Raw genomic sequence first — 20,435 nt, 5'->3', positions numbered from 1 at the left:
TTTCTCGAACAGCAAATCAGCATTTTAGAATGATTTCTGAAGGATCATGTGACACTGAAGACTGGAGTAATGAATTCAGTAATGCTGAAAATTCAACATAAGTCACTTTGGATAAAAGCATCTGCTAAACGAATAAATGTAAATGTTAAATAGAAAACAGTTATTTAAATTGTGATAATATTTTACAATTGAACAATTTTTACTTTTTTATCAAATAAATGCAGCCTTAGTGAGCATAAGAGACTTTACATTCATTGCTCTTTATACTCTAAAATTTTTGAACGATAGCATATTTAAACATAAATAAAAAATAAATAAATAAAACATTGCCATATCATATGATTTTTTAGATCTTCACTATATGTAAAAAAAGATAAGATCTAGTAGGTTCTTCTTTTTTCAAACCTATTATAGTATTAATATATGGAATTTGCTATTTTTGTTTTTTTTATATTTCTGTTAGCTTTAATTGATAAATTAATTAATTCAGCTTTAGTAATTTAACCTATTTTATTTCAGTAAGTTGAAAAATACTTATACTTTAAGTCATTTCAGCTTTATTTCAATTAACAAAAATGGTTATAGCATCAGTTAGTGTATATCAGTTTAATATTTGTATCCGTTTTATAATCAGTGTGCATTATGGGTTTAAAACAGCAAACAACTGTATATACATGTATGGAATGAAGTCGTTCACACGACTACAAAAGATCTGACACCCCATATTGTGGATGATGTGGAAATGCGGGAGATATTTTAGATCTGTTTTCAGCTCTGTAAAGACCTGAATGGGATGATAAGCTCTACCAGGTTCTTGGTTGAAGACTGACACGCATATTTATCTGCTTTTCTAGAATCATTCAGTTGAATAGGTTAATTCCAGCTGAATAGTTCAATCATTCCGGTTGAACAGCTTGTCATAGCAGGTGAACATCGGGCCACTTGGGTTATCATTGCCATACTACCATACTCCTGTGGACCTCAGGGTGTCATTGGAGGTCAATCAGTCAGATTCACATGCACACCGCAACTGACTGATTGGTCAAGGTTGGTCAGCTGATTCGCCAAACCATCCAATGTAAGTGAAACAACCACCACATGATCCAAATAGGGATTAACACCATTGGATGGTGCCAGTCATTTCCTATTGGTGTGGAGTAGACAGCGACAGGAGTTAAAAGGGTTAAGATCCAGTTGAGCGCGATCTGTTGCGGGTTTGGCACATCTTTTGGCAGGCCACCTGGTCCCCTGTGCTAAACGGGCCAAAGACAGAGGCAATCTGTCTCATCTATGAGCCACCATGCTCAGATGTCCACTGTGTTTATAAAATATGCATAAGTACCTATTTCTATGCAAGAAAAAACATATAAATGGAATCCAGAGTAAACAGGTTCTGGGTGCACTGAAAGAATCATTGAGCCCTAGGGAAAAAAATTCACCTGATTCCAAACAATCTCCATCTGTCATGTCTCACTCTTTCACCTCATCTTTCCTTTCTTTTCCCACTTATTCAAATGCGGCCCTCTGTGTAATAATTCATATATGCAAGTAACATATGCCATTAACTTTTTGGAATTTTTTTTCCTATTGGTTTTTTAAAATATAACAAAACCTAGTTTTTCAGATGTTTTGCTCAAAAGTGTGTTTGTATGTTTATATTTCTTTAAAATAAATGCCAGTTGAATCCGTGTTATTTTAGTAATATTTCTATACTACTTAAGTATTTATTAATATTTTGGTTTAGCTTTATATTTTCAGTTTTCATTTTAATATTAGTTTAGGTTTTGTGTTTTGTCATTTTTTTTAATTATTTATCTTTAATTTATTTTTATTTACATCAACCTAAGCTTATTTTAAGTTTCTTCATAATAAATGGCAGTTGCCAATCTGTTATTTTAGTAACATTTATGTACTAATATAGTATTTATTAACATTCTGACACTGCTTTTTTTATATTTTCAGTTTTCATTATAATATTAGTATAAGTTTAAAAAAAACAGGTTTTGTACTTTTGTCATTTTATTCTTTTATACTTTTGTCAACTTTGTCATTATTTATCTTTAATTTATTTTTATTTCAGTTTAACCTTTAGTAAATTTAGCACTTCAACTTAAGCTTATTTTATGTCAGTAAGTTTCTTCATAATAAATACCAGTTGGATCAGTTTTATTTTAATATTATTTATATACAATGATAGTATTTATTCATACTTGTTTAAAATAATTAATATATTTCATTTTTTGTATATAGTTTTATTTATTTTTAATTTACTTTAAGTTTTAGTCATTTTTGTACTTGAAGTTAAACTTGTTTTATTTCATTTAGTTCCTGAGGCAAACTTTCTAATTTTTATTTAGATTTGTTTTTAAGTTAAACTATTTGAAACATTTATATTTCTAATTTATTCCAGCTTTATTTGTAATAGATTACAATAGTAATCTAATAGAGTTAGACTGATATTCAGTCATCTAATCCAATGATATTCATACATCTTTAAATGTGGCTTAAGTGTTCAAATACCTTGTGGGCTTACTGTATATTTAATGGATTGCCTTTTGGGCAAGGAAACCCCCCTAATAAAGGTGATGAGTGAGCAGATTAACTCTTTAATGCCGGGCTCTCTCCAGCACAGCACCTCTCCTCCTACACTGGCTCACAGTAATCCACTCTGAAGGACAATGATGGAGGCTATCTTGCTAAGTGCTGTGCACTTTTCCATGCCTAATTACATTCGCTAAAGCATGTGCTGAAAGATAACACCACCCTGGTAAACACTGCACGCAGTAACAGTGCTAGATGATTTCAAACAATAAATATGATCTATCTGCTGGTGTGTATGTTAGTTAAGTGCTGAGACATTGATTTGGCACAGTGCTAAAAAAGTAAATGGCAGAACAATAGAACCAACAGCTACAAGACATTCTCTGCTGAAAGATCCATGTAACATACAATTTAGTCACTGAGCCTAGATATGATATTATATGAATTATATTAAATATTTTGGTTGATTTCATAATGATTTCAGCTACCAATAGAATATCAAACTCTCAGATTAGCTTTACACGTGTATTTAAAACATTTCCCTTTTAAATCATTGCAGAAAATGAAATAAATATAATCTATCAATGTCTATTGTTTTTTTGTTGTTGTTGTTGTTTGTTTTCTTTTTTTTTTGTTCTAACACACCTATTTTGTGTGATGTTTTGCTTGAAAAAGCTTGATATTTACAGAATTTCTGTTTTACAGAATTCTTCCCTTTTAAATCAGTGCAGAAAATAAATAAATAAATAAAAATTATTCCATATTTATATTTATTCCAAAACAGCTGACTTATATATACACACACACAAATGATTGTAAAGTGCTTGTGTACAGAAATACACAATAAAGCACTATATAAATGCCTCATTCATTCATATATATATATTATATATAATATAAATTATATATATATATATATATATATATATATATTTATTTATTTATTTAGTTTTAAAATTTGCATCTTGCTTTCTTGGGTTATTATTTTGCCATAATTTGTCAATTTTTTCAGTGAATAACAACTTTCTAAGCTTTCATATGGCTTTTGGAATATACTTGGAATACAGAACATGAGTCATATGGACTGCTTTTTTTATAGTGTCATTTTAGAACTTGACAGCCCGAGTCCTTCACTCATTAAATGAAAATGAGCAACTAGCATATTCTTCAAAATATCTTTTTTGTTTTGTTTGGTTTTCCACAGAATGAAGAAAGTCATGCAGGTTTGGCTGAGAAAATTATGATTACATCTTCATTTTTGAGACAACAGTCCCTTTAGGATGCCTCAAAATGTGCAGTACTGGGTTCTCCAGCAGCCTGTTCTAGAAGTACCGCATTCCATCAGTATTCGCTCTGGGTGTTCACAGTATCAGCACTGCATCAGAGAGCGAAGCTGATGCATACAAGAGAAGAGACTGGGACAGATGCACATGTACGCACACATTTCCCTCCTTTTCTGACAGAGCAGGCTTCACACAAGCCACAACCAGCATTACCAGCCATCAGCATAGATCCTACATGCTCCAACCAATGAGAAGCAGAGACAAAAATGAATTTCCTTTGCACAAACCAATCACACGGCAGATAAACAGAACAGAGAGAGAGTGGCAACATAAACAGATACACTAGGACAGAGAGCTAGTGTGCTTCCAGAACAGATGCGTCTTTTTTAGGGGCAAAGCACCGCATTCATCCCTTTTCTGCACAAACATACACACACGCTTCTCCCTTATTAAAGCATGTCACAAATCCATTTAAATGCCATTTAATCTAAGAAAAGTTCAATCATTTGGATTCAGATAGTTTTAGGCACCAAACATGACTTTATATTCGATTAGTGCGTCATATTCCTTTAGAGTCGAGCAACATTTATCCGAATCAAGACCGCACACCCCCACTGGGAGAAATCCATTACACAACCAGGTGCTAAACAGGATGCCTGTTGAAGTCAATTGAGTTTATCCTCTCAGTCTAAGTGCGGTTCATCCAAAAAGCTCTGGCTTGGCAAAGCTCGCTCTCTCTCAGATTTGCTGGGATACTCTGCATGCGGGATGGCACTTGATTGGAACAAACCCGGCATTAACAGAGTAGCAAAAAGAGACGTACAGAGGCAAAAGAGAATGAAAGACAGACAGGTGGCGGCACTCTGGGGGGGGGGCAAACAGGCTCGAAGCCCATCTGGTGGGACCCTAGCATCTGTAATCATGGACAACACCCCAAAAATGATGCATGTGCCCGATCAGGACCAACCGGATCAAAATGTTCAGCATGTTGGACAGGATGTTCCGTCCATGTTTTTTGTTCCACGGCTATAAAATATTAACTTAAAAGCTTCTCATATCAATTAATCATAAGTGTGTAAACACATTCAAAAAAATGTCAAACAAATGTTGCGCCAAAACAGTCGTAAAATTGACACGTTTTTGAATCGAATTTAAAAAATAAATAAAAAACCCACATACACAAATATCAGGACTTACCAGTACAAGCTTGTTTGGATATTCTTGATATGTCCACAAAATAAAATATAAATATAATAATAAAAATGTATTAAAATATTAAAAATACAAAATAATGAATCACTTGTAAGCAAAGAAAAAATTAATAAATTAACGTCCTTTATACGCAACGCTCCTGACAACAGCAACAAGACTAGCTGGTGCAGGCAGTCACGGCGAGATGCTACAATAACAGCATCCCCCTTTGAGGAAAGGATGGATAAAGGAGGGTGACAAGCGCACCGGAGAAATGGAGGCAGGAGGGGAGGAGGGATACTATGGAGCATGCTCACTGAAAATCCCTGGGTATTTAAGTGTCACATGACTCGCTCTGAGCTGTCAGTCATCTCTGGTTGGAAAATGAAGGGAGGGAAGGGGAGAGAAAGGGAGAGATGGATAGGGGACCATTATGTTGATGGGTACAGTGCGGAACAGAGCGGTGGGTGGCGCCATCACAGCTGCTGTTTTTTTCCATTTCATTAAAGAAAGAGGGAGAAATGGAACTGTCATCTCTCATAGCCCACCCCCAGGCAAGAAGCCCACCAATGACATGCGTGTTGCACGCGCGCACACACACACACACACACACACACACACACACACACATATATACTGCACATACATACATACATACATATTAACATATTAACACATTAACATATGGGTAGTTAACAGATGTGTTTATTATACATACATATACACATACACACACACATATATATATATATATATATATATATATTATTATTACACACATTATTAATCACTTTTTTGCATTCAGTGGTTTTTTTTAATGGTTTTGTAATGATAAATTAACAAGTTAGAAACATTTTTTGAATAATTATCTTAAAAATAACAATGCTTACATTAACAAAATAACTTAAAATATTTTTTTGTGGAGTATAGCATCACATCACCTACCCATATAAATCAGAATATAGAATACACACACACACACGCACAGACAATTGGTGTTCTTTTCAAAGACTTTCCATTCATCGAAGAATCTTTAAAAAAAATGCATCAATGTTACAAAAAATAAAAAATAAAATAAACAAGAAAGAAGCACAATAATAAGGCATTAATAATAAGAAGAAACGTTAATGTCTAAGCACCAAATCGGCATATTAGAAGGATTTCTGAAGGATCATGTGACACTAAAAACTGAAGTATAGCTGCTGAAAATTCTGCTTTGACATCACAGGAATAGATTACACTTTAAAAGTATATTAAATAGAAACAGTTATTCAGCCTGGGTTAACATAGGATCTACATCTATCTATCCATCTGTCTATCTTCTTACATCTATAAGAAATATTTCTTGAGCACAGTTTGCTAAGAGTCGGTGGCAGGTGATGGTGCTCATATTTCAGCTGCTTAATCTACAGCTGGAATTAATCTAGTCTAATACCTTACATTCCACAAACTCTCAACTGTAGCAGACACACTGCAGAGTCATGCCTATAAACGCACATCAGATAGCTGTTCACATGTCCACATGCCTCTATCAATACAGAAGATTACCGCAATTACCATACATTGTAGGCCTACTGTATGTTTCTTCTTGCAAGCCAGAGAGGCCTAAGCACTTAAAGCAAGTGTGATTCTGAAGGAGTCTATGACTATTTTTTGTCTTATTCCAGTAAGAATTTAGTGTTAAGTACAATGATTGATAGTTTAGATAACATATTGTTTCATAAACCATCAAAAACAGCAACAACTGCTTGTACAAAAACAATCTATTATAAATGTGGTCCTTTGTTACATCTTGTTTTAAAGAAACCACTTTCATCGCTCATTGACTTATAAAAAATGGTATACAGCGCCCTCTAGTGACACGCTGTGTTTTCTATGTACAAATTCAAATGTTATACTGCGCTCGCGAGCCCTAATGACATAATACACACAGCGCCCTCTACTGACTGTTTCAGAAATAATCGAACGTGAATATAACAATATTTCTCATCTTTTAGCCTGGTGTTTATTTATTCAAAATAAGGTAGGTGCATACTTCCCTGTCCTTCTCTCTAAACATTCAGTGACTAAAACAGTCAAGCAAAAATGCATAGCCTGATAAAATATATAAGCAAAGGTACAAAATGTAAATACTGACCTTTAGTATCGCTGTTCTAAATAGGAATTGGAGGACAAAATGCTCCTGTTTGAACAAGGAACCAGTTTGGTCCGTTTAAAATAGATGAATAGAACAGATACATTTAAACTTAGATGCTGCTATACAAAATATAGTCACACGTGCTCACTGAAATACCAAACAAGAAATATCACACATAGGAAAAGCAGAAAATTATATAGGTTCGAGTATAAAATGCAAAAGTGATTATGAATGACTTATCTTGAAACAATCCTGACAAGATAGAGAGACGATATCACACTAAGCTGTTCAACCGAGGAATCAGAATCAGCTGTCAAATGATGCTGAAATTGTGTCGTCTTCAGGTGGGTGGTTACTGGTTAGATAACATTATTCCGTTGAGAACGATCCACAACCTGACCACTGACCAGGCCTCAAGTCCTGAGATTGGAATACTAGTAGGCAGATATAGTGCACAGTATATTCATAAGTACTGTATTACTTACGAATACTGTGCACTATACACTGCTTACTATTTTTAGTTCATAAAACGTAGACAATAGACATTATTCATATGCTTTAAACAGTAGTGTGCTACTTTGTCACATGGTTGCACAAAAATAAAAAGGATTATTCTGTATTTTTTTAATCCAGTTTTGTATAAAATGTCATAGCGTGTGGCACACTGATCAAATAAAGAATAAACAATGGCTTGAGTCAAATTTAAATTACTTCCAGTTCATGCATTACAGAAAATGGAAGGTCAAGTACATTGCATTGTGGGATAGTGTTGTACAAACGTTATCTCTTTGAAAACGTTATTCCCTCTCTATACATAATATCCTCATATCTTGATTATGCTATCCTTTTTTTAAATAGGTCATGCCAGTGATACAGTTAATACATAAAACATACTATAAAAAAATAAATAAAAAGTGCACAACAGTCAATTTTCCTGCATTGCATTTTATTGAATTTTAATTAAATTAGGACTAGTCTGTTTCATCACAAATCCCATTACAGATGCTTAACTGGTCAAATGTATTACAAAAATAAAATGCTTTTATGTTAATTATACTGATTAACAAATTACCTTTATGCTTCAACATCAAGCATATTATAGTTCAAATCAAAAAACATGCATTTTGTCCCTGCATTTCAACTTTATAGTCAAGAATTTACAATGTTTGTCACAGCTGCCACAGTCCAAGTGATTTCTACATATGGTTGTGTCCAATATATAGTGATAGGGAAAAGAACATCTTTCCATTTAGGATCATGCAAATACATTGCACTAAGGCCCATGCCCATATATCTTCACTCTAACACAGGAACAGACACTGATATAAGCATTGCTCAGCTCCAGCAAAATACCACTAGGTTAAATGTGGGTAATGAGTGATTACTCTGGGGAATCGTTCAGCCGGTGCGCCCCTGTGGCATCAAACACTGAGGCCTGGCTTAATGATCCTTTGCAGAGCAGAAGTATGTTATCTTTGGCTTTGAGGTTACAACACAAGGGGTTAATATGAAGGCCTGCGAGTTGAAAACAACAGGGTTTGGAAAGCTAACACTTCATTTCCCCTCCAGAATACGTTTGCACTAATACAGTTCTAAGAGAAAGATGAATGTCAATTTAGTGTAGCTTCACGGGGTGAAGTCAGTGCACTTTTGTGTACTGTTCGTGCATCACTAAACCAAATCATATAAATCACTAAATCAATCCTCCAATAGGCATGAGTGGGAATCCTGCAATTAAAAGGATATGACATGTAGGTCCTCTTTGTTTTTCTCCTTAAAATCAAACTATTGTTGGCGCTGATGGCCTCGTGGGCAGCGTGCTGACATTTAGCGCCTTTGCGCTTCGGGCGTCCCAAGTTCGAGTCCCGGCTCGTGGACCTTTCCTGATCCCACCCCCCTCTCTCTCTCTCTCACCCACTTCGCTTCCTGTCGACCTACTGTACTATCTAAATAAAAGGCATAAAACGCCAAAAATAAAATCAAACTATTGTATTAAGGGCTAAAAAGGACAGTGTGACTTGTGGCAAAAAAACAAAAAAACAAAATGCATATTTCCAGAATCCACACAACACTCAGCACAAAACATTTTAGCAGACTCAAGTGAGGTGTCCTTCCCTGGCAGGAACTACGGAGTTCCTTGGATTTGTGACTTGTGAGCCCTTTGAACATTGAAGGGCCTCCTGATGCCCTGAATTAAACTATTGATATATATTATTTCTTATTCATTGTTTACACTTGCTGTCAAACAAGGCTTTTAATTAGCTAGTACTGTGTAGTCTTTGAAAAATGTCCAGACGGAAAGTTGGAGAAAGGCAGTAGCTGATATTCTCTTCAACTTCCTGAACACGGCGTTGGAAACGACAGCGGTCCCGGGCGATTTCCTCCCAGGGTCCATGACGGTCCTCATCGCTGCTGGCATAGAACTCCTCAACCTCTTCTACAAACGTCACCTGTGAAAGGAATTTTTTTTTTTTTAAATAGTTTTTAGTCTACTGTTCATCAAGTAATTACATATTATACATATACATACGTTATTATATGGGCAGTGCATTCTGCATTATTAAAACCTGGCATTCTTAAAAGCAATCAAAGGAGTGACGGTAACTAATAAAATAAAGCAAAAATTCTATTTAAAGCAAAAATGCCCTTTCAACTTAAGAACTACAAATTAACATGGCAGGCAACCGCATCCTTGCTTTACAATGGATTCACAGTAAAATTAACACCCAATGCTCTTTTTTTTCTCCTCCCTTTTCAGACTCACCCTTTCACTGTTTCTAAGTAACATGTGATTTCCTCTGAACTGTTGATGTATAATGTGTGAGTGAGTATATGATTGCTCATAAGGCATCCGAGTGGTTGGGAGTGCCATCACCTCAGACCAAATCTAATGACTCTGGCTAGTGTGATGCCAGAGTCATGAAATGCAGCATGCTATAAAGTGATAATGAGTAATGGGCAGAGCACAAACTCAAGTCTCCCTAGAGACAGCAAAATGGAACCATTGCATCAGATCATCACAGGCAAAAAAAAAAAAAAGTAGAAAATGATATTGCATGGTTTTACATCATTTTCTCAAGCTGGCCTATACTGCCATATTGTCAAACAACGGAAATAAGGCAGAATGCCACCGAGAAAGAAGATTAACTGTTGCTACCAGTCATTGTATAGAATAAAATATAATGATCATGCATTTAAAATACACTATTGTTGGGAGTGATGAAGGCCTAAGGCCATTAACCATTATTCTAAAAATACAAAAGGCACAATTTATTCTGTATTCACTTACTTTATTCTTATTTTGCTATTATTCAGTTGAGTTCAGACTTCACTTTCTTGGCAACACTTGAAATAGGTGTAATTTATAAGCATTAGTTAATGCAACAGGTGTCAAGAAATAACATTTGGCAACAATTTCTACAAAATGTATTCATCTAGATTAATGTTCATTTATTAATATGTATATTATTATTCACCATTTCATGTTGGCTAAATAGAAATGTTTAAAATGAATTATGTATTGTACAGTATCATTCAAAAGTTTGGGTCTGTTCAAAAGTCTGAACTTTATGTTTTTGAAAGACTTTTCATGTTCATCCAGGCTGCATTTATTAAATAAAAAATATTATATTATTGCTTTTTAAAATGAATATATTTCATAATATAATTTATTCTTATGATGTCAAAGCTACATTTTCAGCAGTCATTACTCTAGTCTTCAGTATCGCATGATCCTTCTGAAATAATTCTAATATGCAGATTTGGTGCTCAGTTGCTTAATATTTTGTGGAAACCATGATAGATTTTTTTTCAGGACTCTTTGATGAGTAGCAAGTTCAAAAGACCAGCATTTATTTGATATAGAAATCTTTTGTAACATTATAAATGTCTTTACTGACACTTTATCAATTAAATGCATCCTTGTTTAATAAAAGTATTAATTTAAAAAAAAAATTTCTTACTGACCCCAGGACTAACATTAACCTAGATTAATAAATGATGTAAAAGTGCTTGTATTTTTTTTTTGTTAATTTTACCTAATTGAAGTTTATTTTAAAGTGTTACCATTTTCTTATACCTACTATTAATTTGTTCCCTTGTGCCACTGCTGTGAACACCTCAATTTCCTCCAAGGGGTCAATAAATTCTTATCTTATCTAAAACAACATAGATATTATTAAAAAGAGCATGTTGCCTGTTTAAAATTGACTTTCTTAAGGAAATTGCTTGCCCGGTCCCTTAAAAATGAACTTAACCAGGATTTGAATAAGCATTTGCAATGATTTTTAAACATAAAGTGGACAAAACTGCAACAAAACTGGACTTATAGTTTATAGCTAGACTAATAACAACTGAATGAGTCAAAGGAGGAATAACTGACTCCATCTGATTCATTTTGCCATTCCAGACATAATAAGGTGTTCTTAAGTCTACCTCACTATGTCACACCTATGTCAAACAAACAAAACATTCAGAAAGCTAATTGTATAAGTAGTTTCAGACTGGAATGTGTTAATGCATTAATTAAGGTCAATGTTATACAAACCTTCTTCAGCTGAACAGCCATAGCACTGCTTGAGCATGGCACACGGGGAATCTCTGAGAATCCACTGTCCAGCCTCTCCTCAGCCTCCTCTCTCTTGTAGCGAGGCGTTCCAGGCACTTTCTCCATCCAGCACCCTTTGGGGGTTTTTCGAGTCTGTACGGGGGCCTGGAAGTTGAGGAGGCTGTAAGGATCTGCTGCGCAGCTGAAAGAGTTCCACAATCTCCGATTCTCTTCCTCATCCATCTCACAGGCGTCTTCGCTGGACTCATTCTCTGAGAGTGAGGGTGACGATGGAGGAGGCGAAAGCCGGGAGGACATATGCACTGGCGGAGACTCTGAGACCGTAGAGTCTGTAGTCGCAGGGCTTGGCTTGGAGGCTGTCCTTATGGGAGCTGTGAAGTTCCTCGGGTTATAGGGATCTCCGTTTTGGCACAGATAATTCCACAGCCTCTCAGTCTCAGAGTCGGCCTCCTCTCCATCCGAATCTTCCTCAGATTCATCGTCGCTGTCATCTAGGTCCTCAGAATCTGAGAAGTGGAATGAGCCTTCGCTGTCAAAGCCATCATCGTCATTACTATCCCAATCGCCATCATCCTCCGATTCGGATTCGCCGCTGCAAGGGCTGCCCATGATGTAGGCAATGACCTTGTTTTGACATTGAGAAGCGGCCAAAAAGGGCACGTTTTCAGCAGCTGGAACGGTTTCTGCTTTCTTTTTTGAGTCCTCTTCCTCTCTTTCCTTAATTTCAACCTCACTAGTGACAGGTTCACTATGGAGCTCGCTCCCTGTAGTGTTAGTCTGAGATGAGCCGTCCTCGGAGGCAACAGGGCTGGCTGTTTCCGACACCTCCTGTTCCTGGGAAAGCAGCTTCATGTGAAGCTTACTATTTGAGTGTTCTTCCTCCAAGCTGGAGTAGCCATTATCTTGGTCTGGAGTCAAAATTGTCACCTCATTGTAGGCTCTACTACAAACCAGTAGTTGCTGCTCAACATCTAGTGGAAGCTGGTATGAGTTTGGGAGGGATTCTCCTTTGGGCAGGCTTACATTGTGGGTTAGCTCTTTAGAGCACAAGGGTCCAGTGCTTTCGTTGTGCACTGACCGCCCATCATCACTTTGACAATAGCCTACACTGTGATGTTCTCCACAATGCTGCAAGCTCGTATCAGTCTCTTTTCTGCTTTGTGCTACGTTTAGCAGCCAGTTCGGAGGTCTGTCATCGGCCTCCAAAAATCCGCCCCACCGCAAGCTGTTTGGGGTTCGCACGGACAGCATATCCGGACTTAACTCGCATCCGTTTTCTGGTTTCGCGCGCCTTTTTTCCTGCGTGTTCTGTAACACCTGGGTGATTAAGTTTCTCGCCGTTCTGAGGTATCCGACCGACGCTTGCTTTTGAAGATTAAAATCTTTCTGGGAGGTACTCTGAATTCCCAGTTCACTCAACGAATCGTGCGTGAACCAGGTAAGAGTCCCTGGGTCTCCAGAGGGCGCGCCAGGCGCGTTTTCATGCTGGCACTGGAAGTATGCCACTTTCAGAGGGGCCAGGGAGTTTCCTATATCTAGGCTTGACTTCATTTCAAATGCTGTTTGCGTTCTTCCGGGAAAATACCTCTGCAGGAGAGACCACGCAGGCCTTGAAACTAGAGAGAAGACGCTTATCCACGAGCTGTCAGCGCGCTCGTCACTGTCACGCGCGGACCGCGTGTCCACTTGAGAAAAGTGTCCATGTGTGCTCATACTTCTGAAAAATATGAAATGCGTTGACATAAACGAAACTAAAAACAGTAACGTTACAAGCTAACTACTGACTTTAGTTACTTCCTTTATAAGTGGCCGCTCCTTAAACACAGTTTAGACTTCATTTGCATAAAAGAGATGGAGTTTAGAATGTTAGGTTTCAGTGTCTCTAAATGTTACTAAAGCATAACAGTTTTTAATACAACCTAAATATGGCCTTAGCTGGCTAACGCAGCTAGTACCAAGCTTTAATGTATGGCTAAATGTTAGCTACGAAAAAAGTAAAACACTCAGTTTCTCATTCCTTTCAGCCCTTAATACCATCCATGAGTACAGATAAATATTCTCCGGGGTAAATGAAAGTGTCCATGTCGTTTAGGCTGTGTTGAGTCCGACCCGGCTCGCGCAAACAGCTTCAACGTCCATATTGACCGCAGTATTAACGCCAACTGTGCCGTCCTGAGGAAAATAACACAACTTATTTCGGTTTGAAGGGGTTGTAGAAACAGCAGAAGGAATGGAAAGGTATTTTGAGGTGGTGTAAGAGTAAGAAAGGCTGGTATAATCCAAATGAAAGCTTGAAACAAAAGCCATTTTGACGTCTGAAGGGAAACGAGCGTCGGTTCTTCAACTGTCTGGTCTACTGTCACCTCAATCGAGCCCAGCTGCCGCGTTTTCGGAAGAAAATACTGAATTGTAGGAGAAAAAACGGCTGTACCATCAAAATCGAGTCAAAGTAGTCACCTTAGATTTACGAAAAAAAGCGGTTTCACTTTTAATTCGTTTTAAATAGAAATACTTGGTATTCAGACTCGTTGACGTCGCCGTTTCGCTTGCTAGCCGCGGAGCTAAAGCAGAGAGATTTCATCAGAAAAGCTGTAAGGGAGCGTCTCTAAAATTCAGTAGCGCTGGTGCGCTGTAAGGGACCGTGGTAAAATTCTGATCTCACGTGGAACTTGGTTATATAAGATGTTCTGTGCATGTCACGCAATGTCCAGGCAATACATACATAAATCCCTCAGGATCTTCTAAATCTATTTGAGCTTTATTCTAGTCGTTTTGACTAATCTAGTCCAAGTCCAGTGATATTTTCAGCATGAATTTGACAGATCCATTTGTGCCTTGGTGAAAAGCATTTTTTGGAGAAGCTGCCTGTGCAGAATCCCTCAGGCACAGTAGTTATGCTTCATGAAGAATTGACTGTGCTTGCTATATGAAAAAATCATAATCATCAGCTTTTTTAGAATAGTTTGTGGCTTGGTCTTAGTGACAAAAAGACAATGGATTAAGATATCACAGACCCATGTGCACGCCCCGCCACATATGTCAGTCTCACATATGTACTGCACAGCCTGGTTCAGGCCAGTCTGCTCGGGTCATGTGACATTAAACCGCTCAGCACAGCAAATTTACACATGAGAGCAGAAGTTCCTTTTGTACTTCCGAGTTTGCATGCGAAAAAGCATGTGATTTACAAAAACGGAAAGCAACTAAATTAGGAAAGATGGTAAAAACAGTGCTAAACATTGTTGCAATTATGCGTCTTACCAATCCAAGCAAACAGCGGATCTCATAGATGGCCCCCAGACAGCCCAGAAATCCCAGAAGCATGGAGAATGAGCCCACACTAATCAGAATATAAGAGACCACCTTCAGGACCATGGATGAATCCTCTGTTAGTGAGAAATACAAACACAATCCTGGTTACAAACTAATCATAATTGTGTTAATGAGCAGTGATTCAATAGTTAATTCAATAGTTAACATGAAATAGCAATGAAAAGTACTTTTGCATTTATTAATCTTGGTTTATGCTAATTTATACATTTCTGGGGTCAGTGCGACTTTTTTTGTTTAAAAGAAATGACTTTTACCTTTTATACAGCAATGACATTAAATTGTTCAAAAGTGACAATAAAGACTTTTACATTGTTTTGTAACAATCTATCTCAAATAAATGCTGTTGTTTTGAACTTTCTATCCTGAAAAAGTACCATGGTTTCGATAAGAATACTAAGCAGAAAACCGTTTTCAACATTAATAATATCAAATGTTTTTGAAACACCAAAACAGCATATTAGAATAATTTCTGATGAATCATGTAACACTGAAGACTGGAGTAATGTCTGATGAAAATTCAGCTTTACCATCATAGGAATAAATTACATTTTAAACCATTAAAATAGAAAACAATTATTTAAAATTTCATTTAATCTTTCAAAATAATCTTTTGTAATAATTTTTCACTTTTTTCTATATTTTTGAAGTAAACTCAGTAAACTTGGTGACCATAAGAGACTTATTTTAAAAACATGCAAAAAAAAAAAAACCTTAACGATCACAAACTTTGAAATAGTAGACTATATTTTTAACATTTCAAGTTGTATAAATTAACATACGTTTACAAGAAATAATAACATATATACATAAATTAACATTAACCTAGATTAATAAATGATGTAAAAGTGCTTGTATTTTTTTTTTGTTAATTTTACCTAATTGAAGTTTATTTTAAAGTGTTACCATTTTCTTATACCTACTATTAATTTGTTCCCTTGTGCCACTGCTGTGAACACCTCAATTTCCTCCAAGGGGTCAATAAATTCTTATCTTATCTAAAACAACATAGATATTATTAAAAAGAGCATGTTGCCTGTTTAAAATTGACTTTCTTAAGGAAATTGCTTGCCCGGTCCCTTAAAAATGAACTTAACCAGGATTTGAATAAGCATTTGCAATGATTTTTAAACATAAAGTGGACAAAACTGCAACAAAACTGGACTTATAGTTTATAGCTAGACTAATAACAACTGAATGAGTCAAAGGAGGAATAACTGACTCCATCTGATTCATTTTGCCATTCCAGACATAATAAGGTGTTCTTAAGTCTACCTCACTATGTCACACCTATGTCAAACAAACAAAACATTCAGAAAGCTAATTGTATAAGTAGTTTCAGACTGGAATGTGTTAATGCATTAATTAAGGTCAATGTTATACAAACCTTCTTCAGCTGAACAGCCGTAGCACTGCTTGAGCATGGCACACGGGGAATCTCTGAGAATCCACTGTCCAGCCTCTCCTCAGCCTCCTCTCTCTTGTAGCGAGGCGTTCCAGGCACTTTCTCCATCCAGCACCCTTTGGGGGTTTTTCGAGTCTGTACGGGGGCCTGGAAGTTGAGGAGGCTGTAAGGATCTGCTGCGCAGCTGAAAGAGTTCCACAATCTCCGATTCTCTTCCTCATCCATCTCACAGGCGTCTTCGCTGGACTCATTCTCTGAGAGTGAGGGTGACGATGGAGGAGGCGAAAGCCGGGAGGACATATGCACTGGCGGAGACTCTGAGACCGTAGAGTCTGTAGTCGCAGGGCTTGGCTTGGAGGCTGTCCTTATGGGAGCTGTGAAGTTCCTCGGGTTATAGGGATCTCCGTTTTGGCACAGATAATTCCACAGCCTCTCAGTCTCAGAGTCGGCCTCCTCTCCATCCGAATCTTCCTCAGATTCATCGTCGCTGTCATCTAGGTCCTCAGAATCTGAGAAGTGGAATGAGCCTTCGCTGTCAAAGCCATCATCGTCATTACTATCCCAATCGCCATCATCCTCCGATTCGGATTCGCCGCTGCAAGGGCTGCCCATGATGTAGGCAATGACCTTGTTTTGACATTGAGAAGCGGCCAAAAAGGGCACGTTTTCAGCAGCTGGAACGGTTTCTGCTTTCTTTTTTGAGTCCTCTTCCTCTCTTTCCTTAATTTCAACCTCACTAGTGACAGGTTCACTATGGAGCTCGCTCCCTGTAGTGTTAGTCTGAGATGAGCCGTCCTCGGAGGCAACAGGGCTGGCTGTTTCCGACACCTCCTGTTCCTGGGAAAGCAGCTTCATGTGAAGCTTACTATTTGAGTGTTCTTCCTCCAAGCTGGAGTAGCCATTATCTTGGTCTGGAGTCAAAATTGTCACCTCATTGTAGGCTCTACTACAAACCAGTAGTTGCTGCTCAACATCTAGTGGAAGCTGGTATGAGTTTGGGAGGGATTCTCCTTTGGGCAGGCTTACATTGTGGGTTAGCTCTTTAGAGCACAAGGGTCCAGTGCTTTCGTTGTGCACTGACCGCCCATCATCACTTTGACAATAGCCTACACTGTGATGTTCTCCACAATGCTGCAAGCTCGTATCAGTCTCTTTTCTGCTTTGTGCTACGTTTAGCAGCCAGTTCGGAGGTCTGTCATCGGCCTCCAAAAATCCGCCCCACCGCAAGCTGTTTGGGGTTCGCACGGACAGCATATCCGGACTTAACTCGCATCCGTTTTCTGGTTTCGCGCGCCTTTTTTCCTGCGTGTTCTGTAACACCTGGGTGATTAAGTTTCTCGCCGTTCTGAGGTATCCGACCGACGCTTGCTTTTGAAGATTAAAATCTTTCTGGGAGGTACTCTGAATTCCCAGTTCACTCAACGAATCGTGCGTGAACCAGGTAAGAGTCCCTGGGTCTCCAGAGGGCGCGCCAGGCGCGTTTTCATGCTGGCACTGGAAGTATGCCACTTTCAGAGGGGCCAGGGAGTTTCCTATATCTAGGCTTGACTTCATTTCAAATGCTGTTTGCGTTCTTCCGGGAAAATACCTCTGCAGGAGAGACCACGCAGGCCTTGAAACTAGAGAGAAGACGCTTATCCACGAGCTGTCAGCGCGCTCGTCACTGTCACGCGCGGACCGCGTGTCCACTTGAGAAAAGTGTCCATGTGTGCTCATACTTCTGAAAAATATGAAATGCGTTGACATAAACGAAACTAAAAACAGTAACGTTACAAGCTAACTACTGACTTTAGTTACTTCCTTTATAAGTGGCCGCTCCTTAAACACAGTTTAGACTTCATTTGCATAAAAGAGATGGAGTTTAGAATGTTAGGTTTCAGTGTCTCTAAATGTTACTAAAGCATAACAGTTTTTAATACAACCTAAATATGGCCTTAGCTGGCTAACGCAGCTAGTACCAAGCTTTAATGTATGGCTAAATGTTAGCTACGAAAAAAGTAAAACACTCAGTTTCTCATTCCTTTCAGCCCTTAATACCATCCATGAGTACAGATAAATATTCTCCGGGGTAAATGAAAGTGTCCATGTCGTTTAGGCTGTGTTGAGTCCGACCCGGCTCGCGCAAACAGCTTCAACGTCCATATTGACCGCAGTATTAACGCCAACTGTGCCGTCCTGAGGAAAATAACACAACTTATTTCGGTTTGAAGGGGTTGTAGAAACAGCAGAAGGAATGGAAAGGTATTTTGAGGTGGTGTAAGAGTAAGAAAGGCTGGTATAATCCAAATGAAAGCTTGAAACAAAAGCCATTTTGACGTCTGAAGGGAAACGAGCGTCGGTTCTTCAACTGTCTGGTCTACTGTCACCTCAATCGAGCCCAGCTGCCGCGTTTTCGGAAGAAAATACTGAATTGTAGGAGAAAAAACGGCTGTACCATCAAAATCGAGTCAAAGTAGTCACCTTAGATTTACGAAAAAAAGCGGTTTCACTTTTAATTCGTTTTAAATAGAAATACTTGGTATTCAGACTCGTTGACGTCGCCGTTTCGCTTGCTAGCCGCGGAGCTAAAGCAGAGAGATTTCATCAGAAAAGCTGTAAGGGAGCGTCTCTAAAATTCAGTAGCGCTGGTGCGCTGTAAGGGACCGTGGTAAAATTCTGATCTCACGTGGAACTTGGTTATATAAGATGTTCTGTGCATGTCACGCAATGTCCAGGCAATACATACATAAATCCCTCAGGATCTTCTAAATCTATTTGAGCTTTATTCTAGTCGTTTTGACTAATCTAGTCCAAGTCCAGTGATATTTTCAGCATGAATTTGACAGATCCATTTGTGCCTTGGTGAAAAGCATTTTTTGGAGAAGCTGCCTGTGCAGAATCCCTCAGGCACAGTAGTTATGCTTCATGAAGAATTGACTGTGCTTGCTATATGAAAAAATCATAATCATCAGCTTTTTTAGAATAGTTTGTGGCTTGGTCTTAGTGACTTAGGAGTCCTCTTCACTACTCCTAACGTTTCACAGATTTAGGAGCTAGTTTTAGTGCTAAAACGCTTTGTGAAATACTCTTAGAGCAAAAATGTAGGAGTCTTAAATTTAGGACTGACATGCTCATTATTTTTAAGATTTTCTCCTACATCGGCGAGTTATGAGCTACTTTTAGCCTTAAGATGTTTTGTGAATACGGGCCCTGTACTCTATGAGTTCCAATGTTCCAATCATTTTTACTTGAAAAAGAGCTGAATTTTATTCCCAGGCTGTCCTGATTAAACTTAGTCTCAGTGGAATGTTTTAATTTGATACATTAACATGAACAAATGAGACATTTATGTCATCATAATTCTCTAGAGGAGTATCAGAACAATGAGTAACGTGAAAGAACATGGACTGTTCAGACAGGCAATTAAAGCCTTTATGATAAACTCCAGTCTGATGTAATTCTTACCTCAGTGTGATGACAGCCAAAACAGCATATGTGATAAAGTCACTGGTGTCTCAGTAAAGCAGATTGTTGGGGTCAGTCATGCACAACTGGGATTTACTCAAATACATCTAAAAAATGCAAACAGGGTAAACATACATATATACAAGACTAGTGTTTGCACAAGTTTCATCATTTGGCATTGATCATTGCACCATCTTTGTAGAGGTTTGTGGTCCAAAGGAAAACTGGTAGCAAGGTAAGAACAACTCCAAGTGTCAAGTCGGTTTCCCTGTGCATTTATTAAGTGCAAATAAAGTTGAAAAACATGGTTTGAAATGAGAAGAGACATTAAATCTTTTGTCTAAAAATGAATATAATGGGATAAAGCCCATTTACAATCCATAAATCGCAAAGCATTTACAGTATGCCAACCCCATTGATTTTATTCACATATCCTCTTTATTAATTAAAATAAGGGTCACAGATGTTATATAAATTCTATACCTTTAAATCCAAACTCTTCTGCACATACACAACAAAAAGATAGCTTTTCTGAAA

General features: G+C 37.7%; 1 protein-coding gene across 2 annotated transcripts; it reads right to left on the bottom strand.

Annotated features, from left to right (window-relative positions):
• Positions 1-8,107: 8,107 nt before the first annotated feature.
• ppp1r15b (protein phosphatase 1, regulatory subunit 15B) lies at positions 8,108-19,071 on the bottom strand. 2 transcript variants are annotated; one of them, XM_016443627.1, is made up of 3 exons: positions 16,437-19,071; positions 9,138-9,602; positions 8,108-8,937 (listed from the first exon to the last, which is right to left on the bottom strand). In XM_016443627.1, exons 1-2 carry the CDS (start codon positions 18,198-18,200, stop codon positions 9,411-9,413), a joined length of 1,956 nt encoding a protein of 651 aa, XP_016299113.1. In that variant the 5' UTR covers positions 18,201-19,071; the 3' UTR covers positions 8,108-8,937; positions 9,138-9,410. The 2 variants fall into 2 exon arrangements, with proteins under 2 accessions (XP_016299113.1, XP_016299111.1); XM_016443625.1 differs by lacking the exon at positions 16,437-19,071 and adding an exon at positions 11,699-14,332.
• Positions 19,072-20,435: the final 1,364 nt, after the last annotated feature.

Source organism: Sinocyclocheilus anshuiensis, unplaced genomic scaffold, assembly GCF_001515605.1.
Source record: "Sinocyclocheilus anshuiensis isolate Anshui unplaced genomic scaffold, SAMN03320099.WGS_v1.1 scaffold51, whole genome shotgun sequence".
In the NCBI taxonomy this organism is placed as follows: Eukaryota; Metazoa; Chordata; class Actinopteri; order Cypriniformes; family Cyprinidae; genus Sinocyclocheilus; species Sinocyclocheilus anshuiensis.
This window is presented reverse-complemented; position numbering and strand designations above follow the sequence as displayed.